The 23368-nt window shown below is 41.5% G+C and overlaps 1 protein-coding gene across 9 annotated transcripts in view; it reads right to left on the bottom strand.

The window, feature by feature from the left end:
- Window positions 1-23368, bottom strand: part of FAM178B (family with sequence similarity 178 member B) — a 114267-nt gene that overhangs the window by 88229 nt on the left and 2670 nt on the right. For 6 of the 9 annotated variants that reach the window (XR_006200633.1, XM_042932073.1, XM_042932074.1 and 3 more), the window contains exons 2-4: window positions 3191-3260; window positions 2550-2989; window positions 967-1028 (exon numbers count right to left, since the gene is read on the bottom strand). Coding sequence is in view for 8 of the 9 variants with exons in the window: in XM_042932073.1 (XP_042788007.1) it covers window positions 967-1028; window positions 2550-2989; window positions 3191-3260 (572 nt within the window). In the remaining variant the exon portion in view is untranslated. Of the gene's footprint in view, window positions 1-966; window positions 1029-2549; window positions 2990-3190; window positions 3261-8291; window positions 8324-23368 lie in introns of those variants that run through there. The other 3 variants (XM_042932075.1, XM_042932076.1, XM_042932081.1) reach the window with 3 other exon arrangements.

The following is a 23368-nucleotide window of genomic DNA, read 5'->3' as shown; positions in this document are numbered from 1 at the left end:
CCTCCTTCCTCTCACCCTTCCCATCCATTCTCCATAATGTAGCCTGAGCGATCTCTGAAACACAGCAGGAATCACATCACTATCTCCTTAAAATTCTCCCAACTCAACCTTGTGTTCATGAGGCTTCTCGTGATCCAGCCATGGTTCACATCTTGGCTGTACCTCCTGCCATGTGGACCACCAACCCCTACTCTCCAGTGCTGAGAATTCCAGTTCTAGTCAGCCACCAGAATTATCTGCTGTACCCACCTTCACATGTGTGGTCACCCATGCTGCCCCCCAAATCTTCTTATCCTCCAAAGTTCAGAGATAAGGATTACCTGTGGGGAGCCTCTTCTGACCCCCAGGTTAAATCAGGTGTCAGTATTCCAGGCCCCTCCACAGCAACTTTCCAGCATGGGAGATAGTGGAATCATTCAGTTAGATCTCCAGGTGAGAGGCTCCTGTACAATCACTTCCACCTATCTGGCACCTGGCACAGGACCTAGCCGAGTGAGAACCTCCCAGTGCCAGGTGCCTCGATGAGCTTTACTTGCCTGCATCACCATCGTGGCAATAGTTAGGCTATACATCTCCGTCAAAGCTGCCTGCCTTTTCCCCTTCTCGCCCACGGAACACTTGAGTGGGAGCTGAGAAGCTGCCACACGGGCATGAATTGGGCAGAAGAGAGCAAGGGATTCTCCTTGCATCCCACCCACAGTAACCCTGAACAAGGGCTCTGGATGTGGCAGAGGTCTGGGGCTCTCTGCCTTCAAGATGCCCCCCTGCGACTTGGCTGCCATACCACATGCTCACTATTGATCAGAGCACACAGGACGCTCCAGGAGACACGCTGTGTAGGAGTGCAGCAGGCTGCTTGATCCTGAGGCGAGTTTGCTAGGAGTCTTAGAGGACAACCACCCCCCCGCAAATTGCTGCCAACCCCATAGAATGAACATCCCAAGATGGACCCTTTTCCACGCTTACCGCTTCTCCTGTAGTAAGTAATCTAAGCTATTGGCATAGCTCTCCGAGGCTCCAGAGGTGAACTAGAGAAACAGGAGGTGAGAATGGGAGACAAACAGAAAGACAGACAGATAGAAGGGGAAAAAGAATAAAAGTTAATCTAAATTAAGCCCTTTATTTATTTTATTTTTCTGAATAGGCAACCCATTCAAACGATTAAAAAATCAAGAGGTATAAAGGCATATAGTAAGATGTCTTGCCTCACCTGCATCCCCAGCCAGCCAGATCCCTCCCCACAGGTGACCACAGGTGTTTGCTCCTTGGTGTGCTTTCAGAGACATTTTATCCACAGACAAGCAAACAGTAGTACATTATAGACTCCCTTCTGCCACCACCCGTAACACAAATGGCAGCAAACTATGAACCCTATTTTATACTTTGCTCTGTTCAATGAGTAGGATGTCTTTCATTTTTTAAATTATTTAAATTCAAGTTAACATACAGTGTAGCATTGGTGTCACAAGTAGAACCCAGTGATTCATCACTTACATATAACACCCAGTGCTCATCCCACCAACTGCCCTCCTTAATGCCTATCACCCAGTTGGCCCATCCCTCCATCCACCTCCCCTCCAGCAACCCTCAGTTTGTTCTCGGTATTTAAGAGTCTCTTATGGTTTGCCTAATTAATAGTATGTCTTGAGAGCATTCCATATCAATACTAAAGAGATAAGTTAAAAAAAAAAAAAAACAAAAAAAAAAACCTTTCGGGGCCCCTGGTGGCTCAGTTGGTTGAGTGTCCAACTTAGGCTCAGGTCATGATCTCACGGTCTGTGAGTTCGAGCCCTGCGTTGGGCTCTGTGCCAACAGCTCAGAGCCTGGAGCCTGTTTCGGATTCTGTGCCTCCCTCTCTCTCTGACCCTCCCCCATTCATGCTCTGTCTCTCTCTGTCTCAAAAAAAATAAATGAACGTTAAAAAAAAAAATTTAAAAAGCCACCACAAACCTTTCTAATGTAGGACTAGAACATAATATATTAATTCCCTAGTGGTGGGCATTTAGATTACTGACAATCTTGGGCTATTACAATAATTAAGTCCTATTCTCAGAATAAACTTCCTGGATCCGTGTCCCCACAGTCTACCTATAAACAGCTATATATTCTCACCTAGCTGAAAGCTCATCACTAAAGTTTCCATTTAGGCATGTCAATCCACTGACTAGAGTTAGCCCAAGTCTTTGTGCCTGGCCTAGCCTAGACCCAGGCACCGAGGTCCCTCTTTTCCCCAAGTGGATAACCCCAACCTTAGCCTCAAAAGCCTTGAAGGCTCCCACACAGAAGTGGGATCCAATTTGGCACCACCCCAAGCCATCTGTTAGCAGGGACTAGCAGCAGATATAAGGGGAGAGATGCATCCTAGCCACAAGGGTTCATAGATGGGGAGAGGTTGGGGGTATGCAGTTGAGGAGGGGTGGTTAGGGGGCGGTGGCCGACAAAGGGCAGTTGGGATATGGCCAAGGGAGAATGGCCAAAAAGGGGGTGGTCTGGAGGTGACTGAGGAGAGGTAGCAAGGAGAGGAGGCCAAGGGGTGGCTATTGGCTTACCAAGGTGTGGGTGTCCACCACTGGAGCTGTAGCCTTCTGGCTTGGGCCTGCCATATTCCAGAACAGCTCCTCCAGTGAGGTCAGGCTCCCCTGGGGGTCCAAGTCCTGGGGCTCCTGGCCTAACTCCTCAGGCAGCTGGGGAGCCCATGTCCTCAGGCCCTGAGGGCCCCCTGGGCCTACCCACCTCTGTGCTGGGGCCCCCTTGCTGGCCTGTGGTACCCTCAAGTTCAGGAACTCTATGGGTGGTGGGCTCCAATCAGTGGGGAACATGTCCCCGGCTGCATGCACTTTGCGCTTCTTTGACAATTTGGGATTTGGAGCTGAGGTGGGACTGCAGCGCCGCCGGGTGGGGTGGAGGAGCCCCTGGTGCAGAGCATGGTCGAAGCAGCTCCTCTTCAAGTTAGGCAACAGGGTGGGTGCCACAGCGGCTGCCTGGACCCCTGTGGAGGGGACAGAATATCATGGTATTCCACCACCTGCCCACCACCATCCCAGCCACCGTGCCATGCTGGGTGAGGAGAGGGGACAACTCAAGATTGCTGTGGGCAGGATGCAAGGGGAACACCTCAACCATGGGTTGTCCACTTCCTTGTGGCCCTAAGCCTCAGAATGGCTCTACCTGTACAGGTAAGAGTGCCTACCTTCTCTCTGAGGAAGGGCTAGCAGAGTCTTCTGGGGCCTGGCCATCTGCAAACTGCTGGACGTTCTGTCCTAGAAAGAACGGCTTGTCAGGTGAGGTGAGCCTCCAGAAGAAAGCTAAATGCTCTGAAGCCCTAGATTCCCTAGAGAGGAGGGCAGGGCCCACTGGTGCCCAGAAGGGAAATCCCCCTCCAGTTCTACCCCAAGGACCAAGCTTGTGCACCATGAAGATCAAGTTGCTGAGGTGAAAGGGGCTCCATGTGACCTCTCATTTCAAGGATGTGATAGGCAAGTGTAAGGACATCGACATTTTTTTAAAACCTGCATAAAATCAAAACTAGCATAGGTCCACAGGAAAGTTGTGTACTGAGAAGACACTCTGCATGTCTTGCTTGTTTGGTGTCACCCCCATAAAGGTTGTTTGTTCCCAAGGGACAGAGCAGGGCTATTTAGTCCCCGCCATTTTCCCAGAACCAGCACAGACCTGGCACACAGTAGGGCTTGGTGCGTTTCTGTTGAATGAATGAGTTAAAGATACCCAGAGGTGGTACAACAAGCCCCCTCCAGTGTTAGGAGCTGCCCGTCCTCAGCTAAGATGGGCCATGCCTCACACACACAGACACCTCTCATCATATCAGACTCAGGATCAGATCAACTGAAATGCAGATGAAAGGCGAATATCTGAATGAGCTAATGACCAAACGAAACAACCATTTACAAAAAACACAAACACTAACTCAACAAGGATTCAAACTCAACAACAGTGGAAGACACTCAAATCAATATGACTCTGAAGTATTCTTCAATGACAATGAAATCATAAAAAATTAAAAATTCATAATAACAAATGTTGACAAGGCTATGAAGAAATATATTGCTGTTAATACTGTAAAATGATTTATTCTTTCTAGAGAGCAATTTATCAACATAAAAATAACTGCAAGATGCGCCTGGGTGGCTCAGTTGGTTAAGCGTCTGATTCTTGATTTCGGCTCAGGTCATGATCTCACCATTCATGAGATGGAGCTCCGCATGGGGCTCTGTGCTGACAGCGGAGAGCCTGCTTAGATTCTCTCTCTCCCTCTCTCCCTTTGTCCCTCCCCCGCTCTCTCTCTCTCTCTCTCTCAAAATTAATAAATAAACATTAAAAAAAATAACTACAAAAATGTTCACCTGGGAGAAGGGAACCCCAGAAACTTGTTCCTCCACGAAAGCAATAATTAAGCGGACAAAATCTGTCAGAACCAATACTTACAGAACTCTGGAATCTAACAAGAAACTGATAACAACCAGGGAATGAAGGCTTAATGAAGAAAGAAGCTGCTAAATTTCAGTAAAATTATGTTTGGGCTTTTGAACTTACCCGCCTATCATCCCCCACCCCCAGCTAAGAGGCAGTTGTGGAGGCTGTGTTCCCGGTGTGGCTTGCTGGTGCCACGGGGGCAAGATAAACTTTATTCTCAAAGAATTGTGGTGGTGTGTTTTGACCTGTCTCCTGGTGGCTCCCGGCTCCCCGGGGGATCAACTCATCAACTCTGGGTCTTACCTTTGTTTTATCCCACTTGGAACTTTCTCAGGGCTGGAGTGGCCTCCGGGGCAGTTGAAAGTATTTAAAAACAAGGGGACCACCACAACCACCTGGGGCAAGGGATAACAGGTAGGGCAAGCAGCAGGCAGTCTGCAAAGTCTGAAAAGGAAGAGGCTGAGGAAGGAGATACATGTTGGAGTAAAAGTTTTAAAAAGCTCCCACGTAAACCCGAGAGTCCAGAAGGCCACATGATTGCCCAGGGTTAACACGTGCTTAGGAAAGACCTGAGAAGACAGTAAGTTTTTACCTCTGGCTGATCATTAGGCTCCACATAAGCAGAAAGTGAAGGCTTGGGCAGAGTTGCATAAGGTCTGCCTAAGCTTTGAAGGAGTACTCCAACACAGAACCAATCTCTAAAGACCAGAAGAGCTTTATTGTGGTGGTGGCGGAGGCAGCATTTAAGGGACTTTCTAACAACTTACCAGTTAACCACCAAGTTAAAGGAACTGGGACTTTAGTGACTACACACAACAAAATAATAATGTCTTTACAAAAATAGCTTAGAAAAATCACTAAACAAACAACTACAACTCACAGCAACCAGCAACAGCAAATTCAGGTGGGGGGTAATCCTATTCACAGAGTTACTGCATTATAATAGTCAAAGTGGACAATTTTCAACAAAAATTACAAGGAATACAAAGAAATAACAAAGTATGGCCCATTCAAAGACAAAAAAAAAGAAAGGAAAGAAACCGTCCCTAAGAAAGCCCAGGCACTGGACTCATTAGACAAAAACTTTAAATCAACTGCCAAATATGCTCTAAGAACTGAAGGAAACCATGACAAAGAACTAAAGAAACCAGGGGAGAATAAGGTCTCACCAAATAGAGGATATGAATAAAGATAAAGAAATTCTAAAAAGGAAGTAGACAGATGTTCTGGAGTCGAAAACTATAAAAATTGAAATGAAAAACTAAGTAGAAGGCTTCAACACCAGATGTGAGCTAGCAGAAGAATCAGTGAACTTTTATTTGGGTCAATTGAGATGATCAGTTCTGAGGAACAAAATGAAAAAAAGAATAAGATGAACAGGGCCTCAGAGACCAGTGGGACACCATTAATTGTATCAATATATGCATAATAGGAGTCCAAGGAGTAGAGACAGAGATGGCAGGGGTGGGGTGGGTGGGGTAGAGGGGGACAGAAAGAATATTGCACTTCCAAGAAGCTCAACAAATTCCAAGTAGGATAAATTCAAAGAGATCTACACCTAGATACGTCATAATGAAACTTTTAAACACCAGGGAGAGAATCTAAAAAGCAGGAAGAGACAATGCTTCATCACCTACAAGGGAGTCTCAATAAGATTAACAGGTGATTTCTTATCAAAAACCATGGAGATCAGCAGACAGTGAGATGAAATATCCAAAGTAAAGACAGAAAAGACTATGGACCAAGAATGCTGTCTCCCACAAAACTATCCTTCAAAAAAGGAGAAATGAAGATATTCCCAGATAAACAAAAACTGAGAAAATTTCTTTCTAACAAATTTGTTCTATCAGAAATACTAAAGTATATCCATCGGGGTAAAGTGAAAGGAAGGATATTAGAGAGTAACTTGAATCCACATGAAAAAAAAGAACAGTGATAAAGATAAGAACATGGGTATACATAAAAGACAGTATAAATGTAGTTTTTATTTGTAACTCTTTTTCTCCTATCTTATTTAAAATACAACTGCATAAAGCAATAATTACAAATCTGTCTTTATGGGAAAACAATGTCTAAAGATATAATTTACATGACAATAACAGCACAAAGGAGGGGGTGGGAATAGAGCTATATAGTTGTGAAGTTTTGTATCTTATTGAAATTAAGTTGGTATTAATCTGAACTAGACTGTGAACTATGTGATATTTATAGGTAAGTAAAAATGCAAGTATTACTGTATTTTTGGTTTGTAATTCTTCTCCTTTCCATATTGATTTAAAAGACAAATGCATAAAACAACAATTACACATCTATGTTAATCAACACACAATGGTTCAAAGATGTAATTTGTTACAATAAAAACATAAAGGGGAGGGATGGAATTGTATAGGAGCAGAGTTTTTGTATATATTGAAGCTAAATTGGTAATTTTTTTAAAGTTTATTTATTTATTTTGAGAGAGAGAGAGAGAGTAAGTGGGGAAAGGGCAGAGAGAGGGAGAGACAGAATCCCAGCAGGCGCTGTGCTGTCAGCACAGAGCCTGATGTAAGGCTCGAACTCACAAACTGTGAGATCATGACCTGAGCCAAGATCAAGAGTTGGACGCTTAACCGACTAGGCCACCCAGGCGCCCCTGAAGCTAAACTGGTATTAATTCAAACTAGTCTGTTACAAATTTAAGATCTAAATTATACTTTCCAAGGTAGCCACTAATAAAATAATTGGAAACAGAAATGAGCAAAGAGCCAAAATGGTACACTACAAAACAGCCAATTAAACATAAAAGAAGGCAGTAATGGAGGAATTGAGGAACAAAAAAGATGTAAGGTACACAGGAAACAAAATAGCATAATGGCAGAAATCATTTCATATCAATAACTAGCTTAATTGTAAATGGAGTGAGCTCTCAAATCAAAAGGCAGATATTACCAAAGTAAATTTAAAAAACATCCAACTATATGCTATCTGCTAAAGACTCACTATAACCACATAGGTTGAAGGTGAAAGGAAGAGATACCCCATGCAAATAGAGACCCAAAGACAGCTGAAGTAGCTATACATTAGTATTTGTCTGGTATTAACCAGACAAAATAGACTTTAAGTCAAAAATTACTGAGACAAAGAAAGCCTTTATATATTGATGTAAGGGTCATTCATCAAGAAGACATAACAATTAGGGGTGCCTGGGCAGCTCAGTCAGTTAAGCATCCATGACTCAGGTCATGATCTCACAGTTTGGGAGTTTGAGCCCCATGTCGGGCTTGCTGCTGTCAGTGCCGACTTTGGATCTTCTGTCCCCCACCTCTCTCTGCCCACCTGACTCTCATGTGCTCTCTCAAAAATAAATAAACATTAAAAAGAAAAGACATAACAATTATAAACATACATGCAACTAAAAACAGAGCTCCAAAACATGGAAGCAAATTGGCAAAGCTGAAGGGAGAAATAGTTACAAAATGATAGCTGAAGGATTCAATATCCTCTTTTCAATAATGTAACTAGATAGAAGTTCAAAAGAAAATATAAGACCTGAACAACACCATGAACCAAGTAGAAATAACAGACATCTACAGAACTCTTCACTCTGCAATAGCAGAATACACATTCTTTGCAAGTACACATGGAATTTTCTTCAGCATTGATCATGTTAGGCCACAAAACAGGTCTCAATAAATTTAAAAAGACTGAAATCCTAAAAAGCATCTTTCCTGATCACAATAGAAACTAGATGTAAAAAACAAAAGTGGGAATTTCACAAATATGTAGAAATAAAACAACACTTAAGTAACCAATGGATCCAAGAAGAAATCATATGAGAAATTAAAAAATACTTAGAGGTAAGCGAAACAAACACAACATACCAAAATGTATGGGATGCAGTGAAAGCAGTGCTCCCAGGAAAATGTATAGCTGTAAACACCTGCATTAAAAAAGAAGATTGTTAAGGGATGCCTGGGTGGCTCAGGTCATGATCTCACAGTTCATGAGTTCAAGCCCTAGGTTGGGGTCTGTGCTGACAATTCAGAGCTCAGAACCTAGAACCTGCTTTGGATTCTGTGTCTCCCTCTCTCTCTGGCTCTTACCCACTCATGCTCTGTCTTTTTCTCTCTCAAAAATAAATAAACATTATTAAAAAAAAAGAAGTTGTTAAATCGGTAACTTAACTTTATACTGTAAGGAACTAGAAAAAGAAAAGCAAACTAAACTCAAGGCTTGCAGAAGGCAGGAAACAATGAAGATTGGTGGGGAAGCAAAAGTAGAGAACAGAAAAAAAAAAAAAAAAACAATAGAGATAATCAACAAAGCCATAAGTTGGTTCTTTGGAAAGACCAACAAAATTGACAAACCAAACCAGACTGACCAAAAAAAAAAAAAAAAAAAAGAGAAACTCATATTACTAAAATCAGAAATGAAAGACATTACTATCAACCTCAGAAATAAAAATGATTAAAAGGGAGAATACCATGAACAACTGCACAAATTAGGTACCTAGGTGAAATGGACAAATAATATACTTAGGAATAAATTTAGGAAAATTTAAACTCTGAAAATGACAGAACATTGTTGAAAAAAATTAAAGAAGACGTACCTTAATAGAAAGACATCTTGTATTTGTGGACTGGAAGGCTTAATATCATTTAAGATGGTAAACTCCTTGAAGTGGTCTACAGAATCAATGCATCCCTATCAAAATCCCAAAGGCCTTTTGGGGCAGAAATGGAAAAAGCAATTCTAAAATGCATATAAAAACACATGGGACCTTGAAGAAATTTTGAAAAAGAAAAACAAAGTTGGAAAACTCAAATTTTCTGATTTCTAAACTTACTACAAAGGGTGGTGGGAGAAACAGGCAAACCATAAAAGAGACTCTTAACTGTAGAGAACAAACTGAGGGTTGCTGGAGAGGAGGTGGGTCGGGGTTGGGCTGCATGGGTGATTGGTACTATGGAGGGCACTTGCTGGGATGAGCAGTGGGTGTTGTACGTAAGTGATGAATCACTAAATTCTATTCCTGAAACTAATATTACACTATATGTTAACTAACTGGAATTTAAATAAAAACTTGAAATGAACAAAAAACCTCAAAAGGCACAGTAATCAAAACAGTGTGGTACCAGCAAAAGGGTAGACATATATATCAATGGACTAGAACTGAGACTCCAGAAATAAATATATACATCTATGATCAATTGATTTTCAACAAAGATGCAAGATCTTTTAAAGATTTTAGACTCTCTTCAACAAATGGTGCTAAAACAACTGGACATCCATATGCAAAGGAATGACACCAGACCCTTGTCTCACCAGATACCACACAACAATTAACTCAAAATAAATGGAAAATCTAAATATAAGTATTAAAACTATACAACTCTGAGAAGAAAAGGCAGGGGTAAATCTTTATGACTCCAGGTTGGCCAACATGGTTTCCTAGATATGATACCAACACAGGCAGCAGCAACAACAACAACAACAACAACAACAACAACAAGATATATTGGATTTCATCAGAAGTTAAAAATTTTCCCTTCAAAGGCTACTACTAAGAAAATGAAAAGACAACCTACAGAGTGGGACAAAATATTTGCAAATCATATAAGTCTGATAAGGGTTTAGTATCCGGAACATATGAAGAACTCTTACAACTTAACAATAAAAAGACAAAAAATCCAGTTAAAAAGTAAGCAAGAGATTTGAATAGGCATTTTCAGAAGAATCTATACAAATGGCCAAAAAGCACATGAAAAGATGTTCAATGTCATTAACCACTTTATTAGGGAAGTGCAAATCAAAAACATAATGAGACACCACTTCACACCCAGTAGGATGGCAGCCAACCAACCAACCATTCAATCAATAACTAGTGTTGGTGAGGACTGGAGAAACTGGAACCCTCATCCACTGCATGTGTGAATGTAAAATGGTGCAGCCCTTGTGGAAAAGAGTCTAGTAGTTACCCAGTAAGTTAGACATAGAATTACCATTTGACCCAGTAATTCTACTCAAGGTAGAAATGACAACAGGTACTGAGACAAATCCTTCCACATGAATGTTCACAGTGGCACTACTCACACAGGCGAAAGGTGGAAACAGTACAAATGTCCATCAACTACTGAGTGGATAAACAAAATACAGGACAGCCATACAATGGATTATTGAGTCACAAAAAGGAATGAAGCACTGTTATATGCTATAACAATGGATAAACCTCATAATCATTATGCTTAGTGAAAGAAGCCAGACACAAAGGTCTCCTATTGTATGGACGATTCTCTTTACATGAAATGCCAGAATAGGCAAATCCATAGAGACAGAAAGTAGATTAGTGGTTTCCAGGTGCTGGGTGCTGGGGTGGAAGAGGGAAGGGCGGAGAAATGGGGCGTGACTGCTCAATGGGTACAAGGTCTCTCCTTTTTGGATGATGGGAAAACACTCTGGAACTCAACAGTGCCAATGATTGCACAACACTGTGAATTTACTAAATGCCCCAGAATTTCAAAATGATTAAAACTGCAAGTTTTATGCTATGCATATCTTACCACAAGAAAGGACAAATAAATATACAAATTATTCGGGGGTGGGGTGGGGAAATACACGTGAAATTACGTGAAATAAGTAGAGGACAGCATAACTTGGTAGAAATCCTGGAATAAAAAAAAGTACTTATACATGAAATAACCACATTAAGGATTTATGGGTGCAATTTTTGCACAATTGTTAAATAATGAACTATTCTAAATTTGTGCCTAAGTACTGAAAGGCAGCATCAGATGTTCGTAGGGGCCCAGTAGGAAAAGGAAGATACTAAGAATTATCCTCTGCCCTGGTTCTGACACCTTGCCCTCCTTTGGACCTTTAGAGAGGTGTTGCCCATGACCGCCCATCCTTCCGTTCACCAGTGGAATTTTTTGTTTTTTTTTTCTGCCTTCAAAAACAACCAGTTTCTTTTCCTTCTACACCCTCTTTTCCTTCCAGTCCTTCCTGAACATCGCTTCTGATTCAACCTTCTTAGACCTAGGGCATCAACTCAATTGTGTAACTTCCTCTGCTCAGAAGCCACTGCTGGACAAAGGTGTACCAGGACTCTTCAGAAGGTGATGAAAATATCCTTTATCTTAATCATGGTAGTTGTTACTCAAACTAAATACATTTGTCAGAGCTCACTGAACTGCACATCTACAGAGAGTGAATTTTACTGTAATGAAATTACAGCTTGATAAACCTAACTTATCCCCAGCTTCCACTTAGCAAAAGTGGAAGTTGAGACCAACTTTTCAACATATAAAATTATTTCCACATTAGAAACCATCTGGAGGGATGCACAAGATGCAAATTCTGTTAAATGAATGAAAATGCTCTTGGGATGACCAAAGCCATCTTTGTGTTATGAAGTGTCCCTTGTTGGCCTTCCCAGTTCCATGAGGCTTCCTAAGGTGCTCCTGACAAGGAATCACTGAACTTCCCCTTGCAAAGGAGTGTGATCGGGTGTGGCCAAGGCTCTTAGGAGTCCTGATGGTATATGCTCTCCCTCTGGGGTGATTCTTGGGCCAAGATGTGTTTTGTACCTAGGAGGCACCTTTGGGCTTGGGGAAACAAAAAGGACCAGAGAGGGGCCCAGGGTAAAGAGAGCCAGAAGGATGCATGACCCAAGCAGAAGATACAGTCTTGGATAGGGGGGCAGTTTGTCCATAAGACCCACAGAACAGGAGGGCAGGCAGGGTGTCAGGGCAAAGAAGCATCAGGGTGCATGAACTAGCTTGGGCTGCCATAACAAATACCACAGGCTGGGGGCTTAAACCACAGACACTTATTTTCTCACAAAATAAAGGCTCTCTGGAGGCTCAAAGTCCAAGATCAAGGTGTCGGTAGGGTTGGTTTCTTCTGAACCACTCTCCTCGGTTTGTGCATGGCCATCTTCTGTGTTGCCACATGGTTTCTGGTCTATGTCCTAACCTTCTCTCCTCATAAGGATACCAGTCCTATTGGATTAGGATCCACCCCCAACGACTTCATTTAGCCTTAATTATCTGCTTAAAGGCCTTATCTCCAAATACAGCCACATTCTGAGGTAGTTAAGACTTCAACCTATGAATTTTAGGGGGTCAATTTAGCCAATAATAGTGTATTTGGCACCAACAGCCCTGAGCTCCATAGAAGGTGGTGGAGGCCTCTGCAAACATTAAAAATCCTTTGTTTGTATCAGAAAGGGTGATACTGAAAGTCCAAGAGCTTTCCAATGTTCCTGATTTGGCACCACTTTGCTGCCAACATGGCCATGACATGAGCATGATCGACGAGACATCATCAGCTCAAGCAACCAAAACTTGTGACATTCTAACCAAACTCTCAATGGTTTAATATGTAAGTGGGATCTCAGGTAAAGATCAGCAAAAGAATTTGCCCTTATAACCAGAAGTATCTGAGAAGCTGTTTGGTCCATAAATAACCAATGTCTATGTTCCTAAGGACCTGAGGAGATTAAGACCTTGCAGAGGATGAGAAATATGCACAGAGAAGGAGGTGTAAGCACAGTGATCATACATCCTGCTTTTTTATGGAAGCATTTTAACAGACAAATGGCAAAGGTGGTCAGTAGCAAAGTTTGTAAAATCCTATAAAAGTTAAAAGAACAATAAAATATTTCCTTGCTTACTGATCATACAAGGAAAAGGGCTTTGGGAAATAGCCTGGCAGTTCCCCAAATGGTTAAACACAGAGGTACCATATGGCCCAGACATTCCATTTCTAGGTATAAATGAGAGAGAAATGAATACATATGTCCACACAAAATCTTCTCCATTAATAATAATCCAGCAATATTTTTCACGATAGCTAAAAAGTGGAAACAACCCAATGGCCATCAGTTGTTGAAAGGACAAACAAAATGTGGTATATCCATATAATGGAGTATTATTCAGCTATAAAAATGAAGTACTGACTCATGCTACAACATGCATGGACCTTGAACATAATACATAAAATGAAAGAAGCCTGACTTATAAAACCACATCCTGTGTGGTTCCATTTGCATGAAATGTCCAGAACAGGCAAATCCAGAGTGTTATAAAGCAGATTAGGGCTGGGAGACAGAAGGGAAGTTGGGGGGTGACAGGTAAGGGATGCAAGATTTATGTCTGGGGTGCTGAAAATGTTCTAAAATTGATTTCAGAACATGGATGACTTGTATGGTATGTGAGTTATATCTCAATAAACTAGTTTTTTACTTGTTTTTAATTTTTATTTTTAATAATTGATTGATTGATTGATATTTGACAGAGAAAGCAAGCCAGCACACAAGTGGGGGAGAGGGGCAGGGAGGAGAGAGAGAATCTCAAGCAGGCTCCATATTCAGCATGGAGCCCAATGCCAGGCTTGATCCCATGACTGTGGGATCATGACCTGAGCCAAAATCAAGACTTGGATGCCCAACTGACTAAGCCACCCAGGCACCCCTCACCTTTTTATTTGCAAAACCTTTTTTTTTTTTCTTTTAAAGAAAGTACAAGTAAAGTAAAACTGAAGGTCCACGCTGCTATCGCTGTTAACCTTCCAAGAGGACAAAAGAGTGAGGCATCGGGAAGCTGGAAAACATGCTAAAAGCCCTTCTCATTATAGATGCTACCGAAGAAGCAAGAAAGAAAAGAAAGAAACAAAGAATAAAAAGTATCACTAAAATCTCCCAGTAATATTCTATGCAAGTGATTATGCCTTTTGAGAATACAGGGTTGGGGGGTTAGGGCTGTTCTTTAAAAACCCTTTTACTTGGGGAACTGAGAGTATACCAAGTTGAGTCTGGAACAGTTGCTAAAGACAAGAAAACTGCCCTGCCCCAAGTAAATGTTTCAGTGTTCAGAAGTCCACAGAGATGATAAAATATAAAAAGAATCAGAAACTGCTGATGCATTGAGACCAAGTCTATGCGGCAAAAACTGCGCGCAACTGGGACGGTGGGAGGGAAGGATATTTTCTGCTTTTCAATTGGTTTCTTTTCTGAGCACAAGTGCTTTCTATGTCCTCCTAACAATGCAGAGCCCACTAAGTGTGGATACACAACACCAGCCTTTGTTCCACTTCAGAGTTGACAGTTTTTGCTATTCCAGTTTTGGCTGTTCCTCAAGATCATGAAAAGCAGCACACTCTGGTTTCTGAAAGTTCAGTAGGTCACTGCTCCAGATGGAGCACCCAAGACGGAGGGGCGCTTTAAAGTATAAAAGAGGAGTAAATGTGTCATTGCTGCCTGAGGAAACGTACCATGTCTCAGCCCCTCCTCTTCACCCGCACAACACTTCATGTATTTTTACCACACTGATGACTTAGTTCTCTTGAGTCACTGAGGTGCACAGATGAAGTCTTGTCTCCATATCCCAGTGACCAGCCCAGGGCCAGTGCAGGCTGGATTCTCAGAAAATGAGGTAGTTGATGCTAATGCACATTTATATGTGCTTTAGTTGGCCTGGGCTTCTATAACAAAATATGGGCATACAAAGAGATATTGCAGGTTCCATTCCAGACCACTGCAATACAGTGAATATGGCAATAAAGTGAGTCCAATGGGTTTTTTGGTTTCCCAAGGCATATAAAGGTTATGTTTGCACTGTACTGTAGTCTATTAAATGTGCAACAGCATTGTGTCTGAAAAAAACAATGTCCATACTTTGGTTAAAAAATAATTTACTGCTAAAAACTGGTAACTATCATCTGAGCTTTCAGCAAGTCCATTGTTTTGCTGGGGGGGGGGGGGCGGGTCTTGCCTTAATGTTGCTGGCTGCTGACTGATCAGGGTGGTGGTTGCTGAAGGCTGGGGTGGCTGTGGCCATTTTTATAAATAAGACAACAATGAAGTTGGCCGCATCAGCTGACCCTTCCTTTCACGGACTATTTCTCTGCAGCATGTGATGCTGTTTGATAGCATCTTATTCACAGAACTTCTTACAAAATTGGAGTCAGTCATCTCAAACCCTACCACTGCTTAGCTGATATTAAATTCATGTAATAGTCTAAGTCCTTTGTTGTCATTTCAAAAATCTTCACATCATCTTCACCAGGAGTAGATTCTATCCCAAGAAACTACTTTCCTTGCTCTTCAATAAGAAAGCACTTCTCATCCTTTTAAGTTTTATTTTTTTTTCTTTTTCTTTCTTTCTTTCTTTTTTTTTTTTTTTTTTTTTTTTTGAGAGAATGAGAGAGCAGGGGAGTGGGGCAGAGAGGGACGGAGAGAGAGAAGCTTAAGCAGCCTCCATACCCAGAGTAGAGCTCGATGCAGGGCTTGATGTCATGACTGTGAAATCATGACCTGAGCCAAAATCAAAAGTCAGATGCTTAACCGACTGAACCCCCAGACAGCCCTCATCCTTTCAAGTTTTTAAGATTGGCAGCAATTTGTCACACTTCAAGCTCCACTTCTAATTCTGGTTCTCTTGCTATTTGTACGACATCTGCAGTTAATTCCTCCACTGAAGTCCTGAACCCCTTAAACTCATCTGTGAGGGTTGGAATCATTTTCTTCCAGACTATTTTAAAGAGTTATGATATTTTAACCTCTTCCTATGAATCATGACTGTTCTTATGGCATCTAGAATGAACCATTTCCAGAAGGTTTGCAATTTACTTTGCCCAAATCCACCAGAGGCATCACTCTCTATAGCAATGATAGCCTTACAAATATTTCTTACATAGTAAGACTTGAAAGTCTAAATTACTCCTTGACCCAAGACTGCAGAATGGATGTGGTATTAGATAAGAAAACACTAATCTTGTACATCTCCATCAGAGCTCTTGGGTGACCAGGTACATTGTCAATAAGCAGTAATATTTTGAAAGGAATCTTTCTGAGCAGCAGGTGTCAACAATGGGTTTAAAATATTCAGTAAACCGTACTGTAAACAGGCAGAGTAGATTTAGCATAATTCTTAAGGGTCTTAGGATTTTTGGACTGGTGAGCACTGGCTTCAACTTAAAACCACTAGCTGCATTAGACTCTTACAAGAGAGTCAGCCTGTCTTTTGAAGCTTTGAAGCCAGGCATTAACTTCTCCTCTCTAGCTATGAAGTCCTCAAGAGAATCTTCTTCCAATAGAAGGCTGTTTTGTCTACATTGAAAACTTCTTGTTTAGTGTAGCCACTTTCATTAATGATCTTAGCTAGATCTTCTGGATAACTTGCTGTTTCACCTTGCTGCTTGCACTTTGATGTTATGGAGACGGCTTCTTTCCTTTAACCTCATGAACCACCCCTGCTAGCTTCAGACTTTTCTTCTGCAGCTTCATGGACTTGAAGAGAGTTAGGGCCTTGCTCTGGATTAGACTTTGGTTTAAGGGAATGTTGTGGGATGGTCTGATCTTGTATCCAGACCACTCTAACTTTCTCCAAATCAGTGATAAGGCTGTTTCACTTTCTTATCATTCATGTGTTCACTGGAGTAGCACTTTTCATATCCTTCAAGAACTTTTCCTTCACATTCGTGACTTGGCTGTTTGAAGCTTTTGGTCTATCTTGGCTTTTGACATGCCTTGCTTAATAAGATTAATCATTTCTAGTTTTTTATTTAAAGTCAGGGATGTGTGACTATTCCTTTCACTTGAACACTTAGAGGCCATTATAAGGTTATCAACTGGCTTAACTTCAATATTGCTGTGTCTCAGGGAATAGGGAGGCCTGAGGAGAGACAGGGAGACAGACGGGGGAATGACTGGTTGGTGGAACAGTCAGAACATGCACAACATTTATTGTTTAAGGTTGCGGTCTTATGTGGGTGAGGTTCATGGCACCCACATATACAATAGAACATATAAGATCACTGACAACCATAACAAATATAATAATCATGAAAAAGTTTAAAATATTATGAGAATTACCTAAATGTGACACAGAGGCATAAATGAGCAAATGCTTTTGGAAAAATGGCCCCAATAGACGAGAACTGCAGGTTGCCACAAACCTTTACTTTGTAAAAACAAAACAAAACAAAACACAAAAACAAGCATTATCTGTGAAGTATAATAAAGTGCAATAAAACAAAACATGCCTATACCATGGGCTGGGTAGCTTAAAAAACAGATTTCTCATAGTTCTTTTTATTTTTTTTAAATCTTTTTTTAACGTTTATTTATTTTTGAGAGAGAGAGACAGAGAGAGACAGAGTGTGAGCAGTGGAGGGGCAGAGAGAGAGGGAGACACAGAATCTGAAGCAGGCTCCAGGCTCTGAGCTATCAGCACAGAGCCCGATGTGGGCTCGAACCCACCAACTGTGAGATCATGACCTGAGCTGAAGTTGGACACTTAACTGACTGAGCCACCCAGGCGCCCATTATTTTTCATAGTTCTTGAGGCTACAAATCCAAGATCAAGGTGCTGGCAAGATAGGTTTCTTTCTGAGGGCTTTTCTCATGGCTCACAGGAGACTATTCTCTGCTGTGTGCTCACATGACCTCTCCTTGATGCGCTTGTGGGAAAGACACAGAATGTGTGCATTGGTCTCTTCCTCTTTTTTTTTTTTAAATGTTTTATTTATTTTGAGAGAGGGAGTGTGTGTGTGCTCATAAGCAGGGGAGGGGCAGAGAGGGAGAGACAGAATCCCAAGCGGACTCCATGCTATCAGCACAGAGCCTGACACAGGGTTGGATCCCATGAACTGTGAGATCATGACCTGAGCTGGAATCAAGAGTCAGACACTTAGGATGCTTAACTGACATAAGGACGCTTAACCAACTGAGCCACCCTGGCGCCCCTTCCTCTTCTTATAAGGATACTAATCCCGGGGTGCCTGAGTGGCTCAGTCGGTTAAGCGTCCAACTTTGGCTCAGGTCACAATTTCATGGTTTGTGAGTTTGAGCCCCGTGTCGGGCTCTGTGCTGACAGCTCAGAGCCTGGAGCCTGCTTCGGATTCTGTGTTTCCCTCTCTCTCTGCCCCTCCCCCACTCAGGATCTCTCCGTTTCAAAAATAAACATTAAAAAAAAAAAAAAGGATACTAATCCCATCATGCAGTCCCACCCTCATGACCTCATCTAACTTAATTACCTCCCACAGGCCCCATCTCTAAATACCATCATATTGCGAGTTAGGGCTTCAACACATGAATTTGAGGGGGAGACACAATTCAATCCATAATGCCATGCAATATATCAAACATCACTACACTAGCTGCAAATCAAATTAATCAACTTTAAAGTACAATGTATGACAGAAAAGTGTACCAGGGTAAGAATACAGTCTAGATGAATTTTCACAAAGTGAACACACCTAGGTAACCATTACCAAAGTAAAAAAGATGGCACATACCAGCACCCCAGAGTCCTTTATGCTCACTCCCAGTCAGTACCCCCACCCTCTGCCCCCAAAATAAAACTTAACACCACAGATTTGTCTGTTTTTTCAATAATGCATAAGTGGAATCACACAGTATGGATTCTTTGTCGTCTTTTTTTTAAAATTTTTTTTAATGTTTATTTATTTTTGAGACAGAGAGAGACAGAGCATGAGCGGGGGCGGGGGGGGGGGCAGAGAGAAAGGGAGACACAGCATCTGAAACAGGCTCCAGGCTCCGAGCCGTCAGCACAGAGCCCGACGCGGGGCTCGAACTCACGAACCGTGAGATCATGACCTGAGCCGAAGTCGGACGCTTAACCAACTGAACCACCCAGGCGCCCCCTTTGTCGTCTTCTTTAGTTCAATGTTACGTCTATGAATGTTCATCTTCGTTGTTGTATAGTATTCGACTGTATGAATACAGGATTAACTCTTCTGTTGATAGACATCTTGTTTTTAGTTTTTGACAATTATGAATAATGCTTCCATAAACATTGTTTTACTTGCCTTTTGTACACACAATCCCACACACCTAATCACACACATTTCTGTTGGGAATGTGGCTAGGTGTCAAATTGATGGGTCACAGGAATAGGTATATTCGTTCATGGTAGACAAGGTCAGTTGGAAAGTGGTAGAATGAATTTACCCTCCTATATGCCATTTGCCAGTTCTCCTCATCCTACCCTTGTCAGCACCTGAGACTGTCAGTTTTTTAAAGGTTCACCATTCTAGTAGGTATTTCTCACCTACTGGTTTCTTATTGCATTAAAAAAACTGTTTTTTTTTAATGTTTATCTATTTTTGAGAGAGAAACAGAGACAGAGACAGAGCGTAAGCGGGGGAGGGTCAGAGAGAGAGGGAGACTCAGAATCCGAAGCAACTCCAGGCTCTGAGCTGTCGGCACAGAGCTCGACGCGGGGCTGTGAGATGACTTGAGCTGAAGTTGGACGCTTAACCGACTGAGCCACCCAAGTGACCCCCTCACTGCATTAAAAAAAAAATTTTTTTTAGTGTTTATTTTTGACAGAGAGAAAGCACAAGTGGGGGAAGGAGAGAGAGAGAGACAGAGACACAGAATCTGAAGCAGGCGCCAGGCTCTGAGCTGTCAGCACAGATCCCAATGTGGGGCTGGAACTCATAAGCTGTGAGACCATGACCTGAGCCCAAGTCGGCCGCCCAACAGACTGAGCCACCCAGGTGCCCCTCATTGCATTTTTTATTATAAATTTGTGTTTTCCTCACTTAATGACACTGAACAACTTTTCATGTTGTGTTCTCCACCTGGATATCTTTTTTTTAATAAAGTACCTGTTGCCCAATTTCTATTGGGTTGTCCTTTTTGACATTTCTCGATCTATGGGCATTCTTACATATTCTCAAGATGAACCCTGTCAGTTTTACATGTTGCAAATATTTTCACCCACTCTATGGCTTGTCTTTTCACTCTCTTAATGGTGTGTCTTTACAGAGAAAAATTCAAAAGTTCAATGGAGCCTAATTTATCAATGCTTTCTTCTATGATTAGTGTGTTCTGTGTCTTGTTTAAGAAATCTTCCCCATTCTGGGGCACCTGGGTGGCTTAGTCGGTTAAGCATCTGACTTCGGCTCAGGTCATGATCTCATGGTTTGTGAGTTCCAGCCCCACATTGGGCTCTGTGCTGACAGCTCAGAGCCTGGAGCCTGCTTCAGATTCTGTCTCTGTCTCTCTGCCCCTCCCCTACTCGCTCTCTGTCTCTCTCTCTCTCTCAAATATAAAAATAAAACATAAAAATTTTTTTTAAAAGAAATCTTCCCCATTCCAAAGTCATGAACATATTCTCATATCAACTTGTATAATTTTTATTATTTTACAATTCACATTTGGATCTATAATCCTCACAAGACACATTTTAGTTTTCACTGATGTGTAACTTAGATAAGGTACACAAATCTTAACTATTCAACTTGATGAATTTATATATATGATATATGGCATATATATATACACACAGTTGACCTTTAAACAACATGAGCTTGAACCATGTAGGTCCACATCTAAGTGGATTTTTTCTATAAATACAGTACAGTACTGTAAATTTTCTCTTACTTGTGATTTTCTTAATATTTTTTCTCTAGCTTACTTCATTGTAAGAAAACAGTATAGGATATATAGACAAAATATGCGTTAATCAATTGTCTATGCTAATGGTAAGGCTTCCAATCAACAATATGCTATTAACAGTTTTTAGAGAGTCAAAGTTGTATGCAAATTAAAAAAAATTTTTTTAATGTTTATGTATTGAGAGACAGAGAGAGAGACAGAGCATGAGCATGGGAGGGGCAGAGACAGGAGAAGACACAGAATCCGAAGCAGGCTCCAGGCTCTGAGCGGTCAGCACAGAGCCCGATGCAGGGCTCGAACTCACAAACTGTGAGATCATGACCTGAGCTTCGAAGTCGGACACTTAACTGACTGAGCCACCCAGGCGCCCCAGTTGTATGCAAATTTTTGAATCCACAGGGAGTTGATACCCCAACCCTCATGTGTTTAAGGGTCAATGTGTGTGTATGTGTATGTGTGTGTGTGTGTGTGTGTGTGTGTGCATGACCCAGATGAAGATACTGAACATCTCTCACACCCTAGAAGGATCTCTCATATCTCTTTCAGTCAATAGCCCCCAAAGGTAACAATATTCTGCCTGTATCACCATCAATTATTTTGCCTGTTTCTTAATTTTATATACAGGAAATCATATATTTGGAGCTCTTTTGTGTCTGATTATAACCTGCTCAACATCATGCATGTGAGATTCATCCATGTTATTGCACGCTGCAGTTCTCCATTCATTTTCCTTACTGTATAGTATTCCATCATATGAATACATCACAACTTACGTATCCACTCTCCCTTTGATGGACACTTGGATTGTTTCTTATTTCAGGGTATTATGAATAAAGCTGCTATGAATATTCTTGTGTATGTCTTTTGAAGGACATAAATATCCATTTCTGTTAGCTATTTACCAGGATACACAAAATTTTTATCTTACTGTACTACAAAAACCATTTAGATTTGTCAAGTTCTCCCTGCCAAGTACACATAGCATATTTTATCTGTTCCTACATCCATAATTATTTTTGGAAAAAATGTGACAACCTTTTCTATTTTTTTATTTTGAAATAATTTCAGACATACCCCAAATTATAAAAACAATACAAAAAATGCCCATATGGGGGTGCCTGGGTGGCTCAGTTGGTTGAGTACCCGACACTTGGTTTCAGCTCAGGTCATGATCTCACAGTTCATTCATTTGAACCCATCCCGGGCTCCATGCTGGCTCCTTGCTGGCAGTGAGGAGCCTGCTTGGGATTCTTTCTCCCTCTCTCTCTGCCCCTCCCCCACTTGTGCTCACTCTCTCTCAAGATAAATAAGCTAAAAAAAAAAAAAATGCTCATATGCCCTTCATCAAAATCCCTCCATGTCAACATTTTACTACATTTGGTTTACCAGTAATTACCTTGTGTGCATGTGTGTATGTATGACCTTGACACTGTTGAAGAGTACTGGCCAGTTACTTGATAGACTATATAAACCTGGGTTTGTGTGACATTTCCTCATAATTAGATACAGGTGACATGTTTGGGACAGGAATACCCAGATGTGATGTGTTCTTCTCAGTGTATGTGAGAAGGCACATGATAATGTCCCATTACTGCTGTGCTAATTTTAATCACTTGGTTAAGGCCAGGTTTCTCCACTGTAATATCACTATGTTTCCCTCTGTTATTAATCAGTATCTTATGGGGAAAATGCTTTGAGATTATGTAAACATCCTGTTTCTCATCATACATTCATTTCATAGTTTTAGCATCCATTGATGATTCTTTTTTAAATTTAATTCCAGTATAGTTGACATATAATCACATTTGTGATTCTTGCCTGAAATAATTTTGATGGAAATGGTTCAAAACTAGTTTTTGTTTAAAAAAATTTTTTAACGTTTATTTATTATTGAGAGACAGAGAGAGAGCATGAGCAGGGGAGGGGCAGAGAGAGGGGGAGACACAGAATCTGAAGCAGGCTCCAGGTTCTGAGCTGTTAGCACAGAGCCCAACGCAGGCTCAAACTCACAAACCAAGAGATCATGACCTAAGCCAAAGTTGGAAACTTAACCAATGAGCCACCCAGGAGCCCCTATTTTTTGTTTTTAATACCCGCAAATTAAAAAAAAATCTTACGGTGATCATCAGGATTTCTCATAATTTGAACTGAAATCTGGAAGATCACCAGACATTTGCCATAAAAACATCCCCAAAGTCACCTTGAGAGAGTAAAAAAAGTAAAACTGGCCAACTGGTGGTGGCTGTGACACTGTTCTCAAGCAGAGTACAACTACCTCCTGGGAACCTGAGAGTCAGCCAAAGAAGACAGAGAAAGAACTCTCCTAAATGCCTCCACTTCTACACAAACCACCCCCAAACCATCCTGGTGCAGACTGAGAAAAGATGTTTTGCATGCTCAAAACATCTCTTTCTAGAAGGAGCACATAGGTCAGCCATGAATGAAGAACAGGGGTCAAGTCTCACAGGTCCTAAGGGCTCCTGGGGTTCAGGAGTTCAGCCCATGTCTTCCCTGGAGACAAAGCAGAAC

Source organism: Panthera leo, chromosome A3, assembly GCF_018350215.1.
Source record: "Panthera leo isolate Ple1 chromosome A3, P.leo_Ple1_pat1.1, whole genome shotgun sequence".
Classification (NCBI taxonomy): domain Eukaryota; kingdom Metazoa; phylum Chordata; class Mammalia; order Carnivora; family Felidae; genus Panthera; species Panthera leo.
This window is presented reverse-complemented; position numbering and strand designations above follow the sequence as displayed.